A 13,851-nucleotide genomic window follows, 5' to 3' on the forward strand; every position below is an offset into this window, starting at 1 on the left:
ATTGTGATGCTGAGCCCTCACTCACTTGGGCAGTGGGTCCCATGTTCGTTGAGGAGCGTACGCCCACCTTACTCCAAACAAGCCTCCCCTCTCTTACCTCCATTTACCAGAAACCAGAATACAAAACCGGTGGACATGTCAACCACCATTTCCACGCCTTCTTCTTCCTCACAAGCTCTCGAACCAACCCTCTTAACCTCCAACCCACAAAAAATTATCACTATTATTATCAATTAATACAATCAAATTATAAATTTAGTATTTCCTTTGTTCTTAGTTTTTGTTGTTGTCGTTGCTTAAGAATAATTAGGGGTCAATTAGTCGTTGAGCTTTCACTTTCTCCATTGATCGGCTGGCAACTTCCTCCAATGCTCGACTCCAATTGAAGCAAAACCCCCTTCTATCTCTCTCTTTAGCTCTGTACTCCAATGGGTTTCTTGTTTTTCTCTTCGATTTTTCGATTTCTTTCCCAACACAGAGGCTTGGCGGTGGTGGTGGAAATTCGGAGTTGAATTTCGGGTATGGGATTTATGGGTTTTGATTTGGGGATCGTGCGGAATTTGAGGTCTTTGTGGTCTCGGCGGAGCAAGCTGTACCGGGTTTTATTCTGGGTTTGGGTCGCTTTTGTGCTTTTTCAGCCGGTGGCCGGTCTTAGACCCTTGCGGGAACGGGCTCGATCATGGGGCGATGAGGTTGGTAGTCGAAATTTCGGGTTTTTTTTTGTTTTCCGTGCTTAATTTTGTTGCATTTGGTTGTTTGTGATTGAACTATATGATGTTTTTAGGGTAAATATTGTGAATTTCAATGTGGAAATGTGAATTTGATCTGCGTGTTTGTGTGTATGTAAATATTAACATGGTATTTACTGCCTATATTAACTCAGTGTGAAGTTTTGGTGGGGAAGGTATGGATACGATGGTAAATGAAAATCGAAGTTCACGTTTCTATAGTTAGGTTAATGGAGAGCTCAATATTGGTGTTATACTTTTTGAAAACTAACACATTCATGTTGTGAACCTTTGTTATGAAGCCAGTTGCTTAAGAAAGTTATGGTTTATGGTTAATTTAGTTTCAGATGCAGCCCATGGTGACTTTTAATTCCGAGTTAATTTAGTTGGAGAACCACACTAGTTGTGTTTTACTTTGAATTTGGCTATGATCGCTTAAACCATATGAGCACTGATTCACATGTGGTGCAATATTTCTGTCTGCTTGTTTTTCCCTTGGTGGTTCCCATTTTTGGGCTGCATCAACATGGCAAGAGTTTGACACTCACCATTCCCCTCCCGCAAATAAAAGGAAAAAGTACGTGGACCTAATTGCTTATTTAGATGTTTGTTGTTAACCGCTAAAGTTTTTCAATTACCTCACCTGCAGATATTGGTATTGATATGATTTGTTTGACATATCCATGTACTTTTTATGTGAAGTAGGTTTATGACCAAAATTTTGTTTTTTTGAATGGTATGAAATTGAACAAACCTTCTAAATTCCTCAATTTTCATTTTGCAGTGGCTATTTGTAAGAAAAGATGAAAGTGATTTAGGACCTTTTTCTACGTGGAATATAACAGGAACTTACAGAGGTTTGTAATATATATATATATATATATATATTAATAATGTTAGTTATTGCTGCTAGTACTTGTTAAAAATTTGTTCATTACTAACTGGATCATTAAGATGTTCTTAGTGTTCTCCATAGAATTTTGTATCGTGAAGCTTATTGCTGAAGTAATTGGGTAAGAAGCAGAGGTTGCAAAATTTATTGGATTGTGTAGCTGTAACAATGCTATGTTTTTTAATAAGAAAGATAATCTCATTAAAAAGAATAGATCAATACAGGGGCAAAGTTGCCCACAAATCTATCTAGAATATGCTAATCAACAAAGACTACAAAGCATAGCTAAGCAACAGAGATGGCAGCAGACCTAAAAAACCAAGTGTACATCGGAATTCTAATTATAAATAGAGCCTGATAACAAACTCTATCCCAATGTATGATGAGTGGCATAAGCCTCTGGATGACGGTATGCATACATTTTCAAGATACGGACGTCCAAAGGGAAGCCCCAAAACGAACTCTGTCCCATACGATATAGCTCATTAGGTTCTGTCTAATATTATGAATTATCTAAATAACTAACTACAATGGATCTTTCAAAATTCCATGAGTTCTTTCTTTTTGTGTCCTCTGGCACAAACCCAAATTATCTTTATAGTTGACATTATATTCAAGCACCTTACTATAAAAATTAGTGGAGCCTTAAAACTAAGCTTACAAAGTTTTCTATTTGACCTGATTAGACATACATATGTTTATATGTGAGTTGCAGGGTCTTGGAAGTTTCCTGATTCTACAAATAGCTCTTCCAGATTTCCGGATTTTAGGAATTCCCATGGCGACACTATCATTGAATTAGTTAGCACGCAGACAAAAATAACTGGTGTACATTACGTGCAGGTGAGCAGTTTGAACCCTCAATGACTGTCATATTAGATAAGGTCTGCTTCTGTATATATGCCTGAGTTCATAAGATAAAAAGGGTTTTTATTGAGAAAGAGCATTATTATACATGATATCAGCAACAGAAAAATGGCACGTCCAATATTTGGTGATGAATGTGCAGGTCTATTCATACAGATGGTGGGTGGGTGAGTTTTGTCCGACGTGTGACCGAACTTAGTTATGTATAGATGGATGGTTTCATGCACACACATGACAAAAACATAAGCAGCCTTTGCCTGGTCAGGCCAATGTAGCAATGCCTCAGGATGCTTTTATACCAATAAATTTTATCCTGATGGAACATGTTTTCCATGAATTACCAGTCTAATTTTTCCCCTGTAGCATTGGAGGCTTGATTTAGCAAGTGTGGCTATTGTGTTGTGAGTCCTGTATTGGTAGACTTTGTCTTTTCTTGTTAAGCTTGGGGGCCAGCTTCACATTGCCTTATGAGTAAATAGATACTTTGAAACTCTAGGGTTTAAATTAGAATCTTTATACAGTCCCTGGCGCACCTGCTTCAGTTTCCCCATATCACATTGGGGTGCATGTGCACTTGTATGATATTCATGTGATGGGCTTTGATTATCTTTAAACCACCAAGCAGCCAAAAGGCTCAAATATGCTATCTTCTCATGGCCTACATATCTGTAACACTATTTCCTTGGATGTTTAGTTTTTAGAATTTGTTTTAGTGTTAACGTTAATTATCATACTTTTTTTTTTTTTTTTTAAATAACAGTCAATTTCTTCATTTGGCTGACAATAGGGGGTAATTATTTTCCATGATGTGTTTGACAATGAACACAATGTTGGTGGTATTCAAATCAGGGTGGAGGGTGTATTTATATGGCCATTTAGACAACTTCGAATGGTAGCTAACAGGTAATTTTTCCTGGTAGTGTTATTGGAGGCTTTTGCTCCGTTTCATTTATGCATCATTTACACCCGCTTGCATTTAATATCTTCTGTTATACATATGTGCTCTATCTCTCTTTAAGAAAAAAAAAATATGTGCTTTATCATTTTGCAGTGGAAAAGAGGGAGAGTCAAGCCAAGAAGAATATTTATTGTCAAATCCGTATCATATGGTAATTTTTGTTCAATTTATTGTTATGAAGCCTTATAGCTCTGCTTTCTGTCATCTTATGATGCACTATATTTTGGTGTTTGCTCGCTGCTGCTAGTCATATGTTAGTTTTTGTAATCTGGAGTGTCAAAAATATATGAGAGATGGTAATACTTGTAATTGTTTGGGAATAAAAAATTAAAAATATAAGAGTAAGTCATTAATTTAGAAAGTCAAATGCAATTACAGAGGTTTCAAGTACTCACATGTTACGTCTATACCTTTGGAACAGCTTGGAGTTTTCTCTTCCCAGGTTTTCCAAGAATCTCCTCGAGATAAAATATTGAGGAAAAAGCATTGTAATTTCTCCCACATCACTATGAATTATTTGCATATTGCTTTTATCATGTTATGATAATTTTATTTGCTCATACTGCAGCTCCAATTTATGAAATGGAGAAACACTGTAATATAGAAATCGCAGGCCAAATTTCACGCGTCGCATCCGCCCATAATGGTATTTGAGTTTTCTCAGCGTATGGATTCTTTCTTTCCTTTTAATCACTTCCTCACCATCCTTTCCCTAATTTTTTTTTTTTTTTCTCTAAAAACATATAACTCTAAATTTCATTTATTTATTTATTTATTTTTTTTAAGAAACTACAGAATCTCTAAACTAGTTTCACATTTCTTGCCAACACTTTGCCTGATATGATATGATTCAGAAGCACTTTTAATTGTTAGTCTATGTTTTTCACCTAAGTGGATATAATGCTTATCTAATGAACCATCTTCATCATGTAATTCTTGCCCATGTACTGATTCTTTTCTTGTAATTTGTTTCTATCTTTCATATAATCTTTTATTTTCTTTGTATTGAGGGGCTTGTGCCTGTGGGAGGTCAAAACCTTCTGGTCTTATGTTGTGAATGGACTTAATTATTTTTTCGTTTGTTTCTAAAGTTCCACACTCATTCAAATTTCTACAAATCTTTATTAGATGGAGATCGTGATCGATACCATATAGAATCATTGGAGAGTCCTGCAGTGGATGATGGTGGTGATTGCTTCGCTCCCATTATATTAAATGCTACTTCTGTCAATGTGGAGGTGTACTACAACAAAGCGGTGAACTATACCTTGATGGTCACCTTTGTATCCTTTATTTATCATTGTATTTCATGTTAATTTCAATGTTTTATGCCGTATATATGTAGGGATATTCCTTAACGTAGTTCCTCAGGTCTCTTTTCTCCAAGTTCTTCTCTTAATTCGGCAAATGGAGCATAGCAACACTCAGTCAGTAAGAATTTTTGTCTGAACATAAAAAAAAATTGGATTTTAATAATACATGCATCTGTATTTATAAGTGCACTTTTCAGGGGGCTGCCAAAGTTTCAATTTTAATGATTGGCCAACAGGCTATCATGGATTCTTATCTCTGCCTTCTGCATTTGACTGCAGGAATACTTGTTGGTAAGTTGAGCTCTTGTTGGTAACTATACTAGCAAGACACTTGCGTTGAAGCAGTTGTAGTAGTATAGTCACTACAAAAGGGTAAATTATTGTGATTGGGAAGTATTGAGTTTAAGATTACAATGAGAAACACTCCTGTCTTTTGACACATCAAAGTTGTAAATAGAGAACAATGCTTCCTAATTTAAGATAAGCAACTACTTCGAATATTATTTTCACCAACTTATAGTAGCTTTTTGGAACATAGATTCCTGAAGGAAATAAAACCGGATGGGCTCTTTAAGAGTTGCACTGCAAAGTGCATGCTTCCAGCCTTCCACATAAGAAATCTTTTTCTCAAGAACCTAAACGAAGTTTGTTACAGCCTGATACATGTATATCATCTGTTATGTTTATAGAATACATGTCCTATTTGACCAGCTTTCATCACATACTTAATAATATGTGCCTATATCCTCTGTAGTTACGTTATATGCTTATCACATGTTAATTTTTGCTTATTGACAGTATTTTGTAGGCATTATATATTTTGTTTCTCCTTACTAACTCTATATATTTTTTTGCCTTATTTCTTGTTTATACAGAATCCTTATTTAATGCTTTTGCAACTGCCGCTTTTTTCAAGTTTGTGGTATTCTCAATATTCGAGATGAGATATCTTCTTGCTATATGGAAAGCTAGTAGGCCCACAAATAGTGGGGAAGGTTGGGAGACGATGAGGCGTGAGCTTTCAGTTCTGTATAGCCGTTTCTGTAAGTACTAATTTGGAATATATCCTTCTTTGTTTGCATGTGGAATGCCATTTCATCAACTTTTGATTGGTATGTAGAGTTATAGCAATTATCGGGAATGATGCATATGGATTCTACATATCCATTGCTATCCGACTCCTAGAAGTTAATTTCGTTATATTCTTGAGGAAGAAGTATTTAGCCTTAAAACAAAGAAGTTCAGAAGGAACAATTGACACATGCAAATATTTTAACAAGGTGAGGGCGTGAGTTTTCTTAACGGAAAAAAATATTTTAGAAGTTAATTATATGAAGTACATAGAGTAAAAATTTATACAAGAAATAAAACCCCAATGAAACACATGCAAATATTTTAACAAGGTGAGGGTGTGAATTTTCATAATAGTTGTATCTTTGAGGACAAAGTTTGATTTTAGGTTGGATATACTAAAATAGTATCAAAGTAGGCGATTCACGTGCTGGGCCCAATGGCCACACGTGTCCGCATCCCCCAATATGAGTTGTCCAGGTGTTAGGCTCAAGTGATACCACTAGTCCCACACCAGGGAAGTAGAGTAGAGTTCAAATGATCTTTGGCCTCTCCACCCAGTTCCATTTTGTTTTTGGTTGGAAGTTCTACTTATCACTCCTAGTTGGCCAGCTAGAAGATATATGCTTTAGTCGTCTTTTAGTGGTGAAAGGCCGGAACATATATAGAAGAAGCTAACTCAGACTTTCTAGGTATAGTACATTTGTAAAGGTAAAAAAGTAAAATGACGCTTGAGTCCTTGACCTACATTTTGATTAATACAACTGAGTTAGATTGATTTGAAAAGTTCACAATACCCTTTGACGTTTAAATTTTTTGAATAGAAGCCCCCTTTGGTATTCTGAGAAAACCTCGTAAGCCAGTGTTATCACCATCATGAATATACAATTTTTACATACATCTTTGCTAGGCTAATATACTCTGATGCTTGATTCGTAGTTTCAAGTTTATATATCCAAACGAGAACAACTAATGTATTTTGATGCTAGATTAAATTTATCGTTCCAGTTACTTTGATATAGTAGGTGGCTTGATTTAAAATTTGTCTTTATTGAGAACTGGTAACTGTTTGCAGATGGGATCCTTTTGGGAGGCATTCTGCTCATGTACGAGTTCCATAACTTCCTGAGGCCTATTCTTCTCCTTATGTACTCCTTTTGGATACCTCAAATAATCACCAATGTTATTCGTGATTCAAGAAAACCTTTGCATCCTCATTACATCTTGGGCATGACTGTTATGCGACTTGCAGTCCCATTATACATATTTGGTTGCCCTAACAACTTCATGCGCATTGAGCCTGACAAGAGTTGGTGTATTTGTTTGGGTGTATTTATTGGACTGCAAGCATCCATTCTTCTTCTTCAGCACTATCTTGGCTCTCGGTGGTTCATTCCTCGTCAGGTTCGATCTAACTCTGCTCATTTATATCTTCCTGGAAATTGATTTTTAGACACTTACCTTTTGACGTCACAATGACACACAAACTCACATCAAGACAGCCACCATTGCTGTATTGTGAATCAATGTTAATCATATGGGTAACCTGTTGTGGAATTTCCCCAAGCAAGGAGCAGGTTTATTCAATTGAATGTAATACAAAGTTTACTCAATTGAATGTAATACAAAAGATTGTAACGAAGTGCTTTTTGAATTTTCATCTTGAAGGTCTGTAATTATATCTATATCACATTTCTGTTTGATGGTTTACAGATTCTACCTGAAAAATATAGCTACTATAGAAGGTTCGATCAGAATACGAATCACACCACAGATTGTGTCATTTGCATGACTGCAGTTAATCTCACACAACGTTCGACTGATTGCATGGTACTGTGATGGGATGTTTTATATTGTAATATAAGTACCCAAACTTAGGTGCTTGGTTTAATGTTCTATTTCCCTTACAGGTGACACCATGTGAACACTGCTTTCACTCTGGTTGTTTACAAAGGTGGATGGATATAAAGATGGAGTGCCCAACTTGTCGGCGTCCACTGCCACCAGCCTGATCCTTCCACTCTGCCTATATACATATAGGATCAACTAACATCGCCCAACTCAGTAATTTTGGTAAGTCGCTTGATGGCATGCAAACAATTTAGTAGAAATATTGTTGAGTTTGTCTGTTTCGACATTTTTTTTCATTAAACTTCTTCTGAGGGCATATTCTTCACATACAAATGCTTGCTTGGATTGTCCCATGAGATTTAGGGATAACCAGTTATGCAAAATTTTAATATATCCAACACTGAAGACTCGTCTTTTCACCATCTCGTGGAATCATGTCTGTTCATCTCATTATCTTTCACCGAAGAATATTGTACATTTGATTTCTGACTTCTGCTAAACTTATTTACTTGGGAATGGTTGCTTCTTTCGGGTTTTCATGATCTATTCAGACCAGTTTTCAAATGGCGAGATGTAAAACTTTGACAATCCTGAATCTGCCGTTTCTATATTCTATTTCAGGTTGGGCATTCAATCGATATTCAGGTTGAGCGCACCTTCCGAAGGAAGAAGGATGAGATACAACACACTCATCAGTTTCCAAAATTGTAACAGATTCTGCATTGTTGTTACTTTAGGCAACAATTTTTAACTCTTACTTTTTTTGGCTTTGTTGTAAAATGTACATGTAGGAAGCAAATCTATAGGTGCAAATTCTTGTCAATTCCATCAATAGTTGGTTCCCACTTCCCACTGCAGTTTTCTATACGACAAGTCGACACAGGTTTTGTGCATCTTCTTATTCGCAATTAAGCGAATAATTAGATCCGGTTGCATTGATTCGAGGCGTCGTAACATCTCAGGAGATGCTACGACACCTCAAATCAAAGCCTGATGGTAATGGCTAAATAAAGAGGGTGTGGATGGAGATGCTGTGCCTGATAGTGGTCGCATAGGCAACGAGGATAATGAACTGAAAGGCATGTTTGAGAGAGGAGAGCCACACGCTTTGCTTGCTGTTGCTTGTTGTGGCAACTCAGCACTACACGTGGAAGAAGTTTCTTTCAAAATAAGACACGAAGTCAACGCTAATCAACTCCATTTTATAAGGACAAATTGGTGATGGGCCAATCTAATAAATCCTAAGCCGAAAAATTTTAAGCCAAAATTCATAAATTTTTTTTCCTCTTTAATTTTTATGGTTTAAAATTTTAGCTTGAAATTATTAAATAATAATTTTAGTTTAATTTTTTTTGATAACTTTTTTGAAAATAGAATTGATGTAGATTATTCTAATTTATTTTTATGAACATTTTAATTTAAAAATATTTAAATTCTGATAAGTATTAAAAATCATACAAATACATAAGTATTTATAAAGTTTTAAGTAAAATTTTAGACGTTAAATTTAATTTTGGACTGTCAAATCTTTTTTATACCATTAAATTTAATCTCATTTGATCACAGCTATTAGATTATAAGTAAAAAACAAAAAGATTTGAAATATGATAATTTGGTGGATCTAGAATAATTTAAGTCAGGCTTAAATCCTGGAAGAATCTAACCCAAATATATATTTTCTCCCTATGACTTATTTTAGCCTAATGGTTGGAGATGGTGAGGGTGGGTTTAAAGTTTATATTTTAAGTTTTATACCATGGGGGTTATTTATTTATTTTTTAATTTTTTTTTTTTCCAAAAGTTTTATCTCATGAATTGGAGATTATCTAATAGTCAACTACGGTCTTCCATATTTAGAATTGGCAAATGGATCGATTTGTTATTTTAGTGTCATATCTGTTAATTTTTAATGGATTGTGTCATGTCAAGGTTTTTATTTTGATGTGTTCTTAAGATATGACCTGATAACAACACAGCTTATTAACGTGTTGTGTAATTTCGTGTCAAGTTAAATGAGTTATGGACGAAATTCTCATAAACAAATTTTAACTGACAAACAAGTCATCATGCTCGTTATTTTAATGCATTCTTCATAACAAATAGACCACCTGATTCGCCAGTGACACTCGATTACTTAACGAGTTTGCTAGAATCGTGTTATTTTTGTATAATTTTGTATAGTTTCGTGTTATTTTGCCAGGCTTACCATACCTCCTTTATTTCCTAGTTCCTCACTCGGTTGGTCGGTCGAGGCACACTCTCTTCTTCTCTGACTGATTGTCACACTCTTTCTCCTCGGCGATCATCTCTCAGGTTAGGGTTTATTTTCCTTCAACTCTCCTTCTTTTCGGCTTTGTTTGGTTCTCGAGAAAATCATGTTCCTGTTGAGAATTGTGCTCTCTTCATTTTCCAGACTTTTCTCGAAAACCAAACAAGCATTTATGGATGTTTAAGGGGATGTGTTTAGGGTCTTCTTAATAGTGGTTAAATTTTGCAGCCCATCTTATCTGGTGGTTGTTTTTGTTGTTGTTAACACCTCTAATTTTTGTTTTTGGTATGAATGCATGGAATTTTTGACACTCTGATCATTAATTAATTTCATCACACTTGTTTTTGGTTGCTTAGATGCCCAAACTTTGAATCGATGAAACTTTTTTGAGTCTTAACAACTGTTTAAATCTTTTATTATTGTGATTATCCATGAAAATCGTTCTTAGTTAAGTACGTAATCTTGCTCAAATTATTGTAGACCAGGCCAGTACTCTGTAGTTGTATCAGGCTGATTTCCGGATATGTAAATAATTGCAGCCTCAAATGTTTTGCAAGGTGATCTTATGGGGTATGTACAAGGCCGGTGCCATTCGTTAATCGTTCGGCGCGTTGTTTGTACATGTATTACCAATTTGCAACAACTTATTATTTTATGGAGAAAACAATTACGTTGGTTAACCCTGTGCTAAGAATTAGATAATTTCATTCCCGTGTCATTGTGTGTATCGGTTACAGAAAACAGACCTCTCGTGTTGATGCATGCGGATGCCTGTATTTGAATTTTGTTATTCGTTTGCAGGTCACTGGCTTGAGTTATAATCATGCCTGATGGGTCGTCGCGTCCATCGGTATTTCAGAAAACGCATGGGCAGTCTTACCTCATATCTAGGCTTTCCCCCAAGTTGCACACAAGAAATTATGCGGTGACTGGTGCTTATGCCTATGGAGCTTTGCAGAGTCCCCTGCTGCGAACTTTTGATGGCACTGCCCTTGCACAAGTCTCTCCATTGTCCCCCATTATGGCGCAGGCCCCGGCAGAGAAAGGTGCAGCTGGTTTTGCTGTGGATTTTCTCATGGGAGGCGTGTCTGCTGCTGTTTCCAAAACTGCTGCTGCTCCTATCGAGCGTGTTAAACTACTTATACAGAATCAGGATGAGATGATCAAGGCTGGTCGACTTTCTGAACCATACAAGGGTATAACTGACTGCTTTGCCCGAACAATTAATGATGAAGGTGTCCTTTCTCTGTGGAGGGGGAACACTGCTAATGTTATCAGATACTTTCCTACCCAGGTCAATTTTCTTTTGCACGATATCTGCATATCTTTAGTGATCTAGTGTTAGTTGCATTACTTCCTAAACCCATGTATATGTGTGTGTTGTTGTGTTGGAGTATTATTTTTTTCTGCACATTGGGTATCCTGTTCCCTTTAATTGCCATTCTGAATTGTTAAAACTTGTGTATCAGGCCTTAAACTTTGCTTTCAAGGATTACTTCAAGAGGCTTTTCAACTTCAAGAAGGATAGAGATGGCTACTGGAAGTGGTTTGCTGGGAACCTGGCATCAGGTGGTGCTGCTGGCGCTTCATCTCTTCTTTTTGTGTACTCTCTGGACTATGCAAGAACACGTTTGGCAAATGATGCCAAGGCTGCCAAAAAGGGTGGTGAAAGGCAGTTTAATGGTTTGGTTGATGTTTATAAGAAAACCCTCAAGTCTGATGGCATTGCTGGGCTATATCGAGGATTCAGTATCTCTTGTGTTGGAATTATCGTTTACCGTGGGCTTTACTTTGGAATGTACGATTCGCTGAAACCTGTGGTTCTAACTGGTGGCCTGCAGGTATTTTAAATCTGAGAGTTTTTCAGTGTGCCGGGAACACGGTCCGGTACAGTATTATTACACTTGGTGTACTGGGCTGTGTTTCCCGGCACACTGAGAAATTTCTTGTTAAATCATTCGAACTTGTTCTCTGTAGGGATTTTTTTTTTTGTGTAATATTTGACTTTTTGGGCTGTGTTATTCTCTTATACTGTCAATGTCTCCCTTATTTTTCATTATTTTCCGAGATAGTAAAGGCGCTGTGTGTACTAATATATGAAAGGCAGTAAGCTGGTTGAATCATTTTCAACATGGCTACCCATGGAGTTGCTTTGACTACTGCCTGCCTTGCCCAAAATCAGGCGCGCTTTTCTCTCCTCTTTATTCTTCATTGGACGGTTTGGATGGACTTCGCCGTTCTTTACCAACTAATATAGAAAAGGCTGTATCACATCGAGATGTCTATTCGTTTTCCGCCCCCAATGAGATGGAGAATTTGTAACCCCCTATTTATACTGTACATTTTGGCCCTTCATTTTGCGTTGTTCCAACAACCGGCAGGGAGCACCTCAGTATACGATAGGTCAATATGTACTGTGAATTAGCTCCGATGGTCTGTTTGAGTTTGGGTTCATTCTGTCTATGTATGTCTTTCTCAATACGTGTTGGGATTCAGGAATAATGTGCTGAAGTTGCGGTCATTTGGCCTATTTTCTGCAGTATTGGATATGAATCTGTTCCCCTGAAGTATATGATGTAATTAATGTTCATTGCTGTCTTTCTTCTGGTGATTTACAGGATAGCTTCATTGCTAGTTTCTTGCTGGGATGGGGAATTACTATTGGTGCTGGATTAGCTTCTTACCCAATTGACACAGTGCGCAGAAGGATGATGATGACCTCAGGAGAAGCAGTTAAATATAATAGCTCTTTGGACGCATTTAAGCAAATCATCAAAAATGAGGGTGCTAAGTCGCTGTTTAAGGGTGCTGGAGCAAACATATTGCGTGCTGTTGCGGGTGCGGGTGTGCTTGCTGGCTATGACAAGCTGCAGGTCGTACTTCTTGGCAAGAAGTACGGGTCTGGCGGCGGTGGTTAATAATGCTATGATGATGAAATCATTAGTTACTGTAAGTACCGAGTCTAGTTGAATAATTTGAATGAACGGAAGTGCTTGTTATTAGAAAGTCATAGTTACAGGGATGAAGAAATATGAATGTTGGGTGCTTGTTATGTATGCTTGAGCTTTGAACGGAAGTGCTTCTACGTTTTAGAAACGTTCATCTGTTGAGATTAGATGGTAGTTTCTTATAAATTTGGTGTTCCGTTGTATGTAAAACATGCCTCCTGTTTTGTGGCGGATTCTGGTTCATACTTTTCTGGTTCCATTTTCCGGTTGAGTTTAGCTGTTTGGGATGCTGCTCTTGTGGCGGCACTCTTGGGTAGGGATGCCGTAGAGAGCAGCTCTAACGCGGATGGGACCAGCAGGACGTGGTCGGGGGAAGGCTTGGCCCAACATTTTCAACTTGTGAAATGTCTAACGAATGTGTTTTAGGGAATTGAATTGTACCTTGTATCGAGCCAGCCATCTTGCTGCCCGGAAGTTAGCAGTGGGTGGTGCGATAGTCGGCCTGAGAATGCGCTTGTTCAAAATCCCGCAACCCAACCTAAACCCCAAGGACCGATTTGTAATCTTTTGGCTTTTGGTTTTCAGATTGGAAAATGCCAGGGGGACTACAATTGGTGAACCACCTCTCTAATGGAAATGGAATCTAGTTATATTGGTGGCTGTACTTTAATTAGAGAGATGATTCAGATGTGACATACAAAATGTTTGGGTCTTGCTGTTAAGGATACAATAGGACCACCAACTAAAGATGTACCTGATTAAAACCTTACTTAGCTGTTAAGCTATGATTGTTAGAGTTTGTTATAATTGTTGGTGATATAACTAATTGTATCTATTTATATTGGATGTACACACATTCTGTTGTAATCTAATGAAATCATTTTGTACAACAACTTCTCTCTCTACAGTTCTCTCTCACTAAATTATCTCTCCCTCGACTCCTAGCATTTCTCT

General features: G+C 37.1%; 2 protein-coding genes across 3 annotated transcripts; both read left to right on the forward strand.

Moving 5' to 3' along the window:
• Positions 1-8,532, forward strand: LOC125469290 (transmembrane E3 ubiquitin-protein ligase FLY2-like). Of its 2 annotated transcripts, XM_048566459.1 has the most exons (16): positions 1-692; positions 1,513-1,585; positions 2,336-2,463; positions 3,275-3,390; positions 3,539-3,596; positions 3,867-3,933; positions 4,014-4,091; positions 4,574-4,728; positions 4,817-4,876; positions 4,956-5,049; positions 5,634-5,801; positions 6,905-7,057; positions 7,178-7,233; positions 7,543-7,659; positions 7,740-7,902; positions 8,302-8,532. In XM_048566459.1, exons 1-15 carry the CDS (start codon positions 522-524, stop codon positions 7,839-7,841), a joined length of 1,596 nt encoding a protein of 531 aa, XP_048422416.1. In that variant the 5' UTR covers positions 1-521; the 3' UTR covers positions 7,842-7,902; positions 8,302-8,532. The 2 variants fall into 2 exon arrangements, with proteins under 2 accessions (XP_048422416.1, XP_048422415.1); XM_048566458.1 differs by having other exon boundaries at positions 3-692; positions 6,905-7,233.
• A 1,286-nt stretch (positions 8,533-9,818) lies between these two features.
• LOC125469284 (ADP,ATP carrier protein 3, mitochondrial-like) lies at positions 9,819-13,140 on the forward strand. Its single transcript, XM_048566442.1, has 4 exons — positions 9,819-9,993; positions 10,751-11,243; positions 11,419-11,790; positions 12,568-13,140. Exons 2-4 carry the CDS (start codon positions 10,773-10,775, stop codon positions 12,865-12,867), a joined length of 1,143 nt encoding a protein of 380 aa, XP_048422399.1. The 5' UTR covers positions 9,819-9,993; positions 10,751-10,772; the 3' UTR covers positions 12,868-13,140.
• Positions 13,141-13,851: the final 711 nt, after the last annotated feature.

Source organism: the organism of the source record quoted next, unplaced genomic scaffold, assembly GCF_019419815.1.
Source record: "Pyrus x bretschneideri cultivar Hongxiangsu unplaced genomic scaffold, Pyrus_bretschneideri_v1 Contig41, whole genome shotgun sequence".
Classification (NCBI taxonomy): Eukaryota; Viridiplantae; Streptophyta; class Magnoliopsida; order Rosales; family Rosaceae; genus Pyrus; species Pyrus x bretschneideri.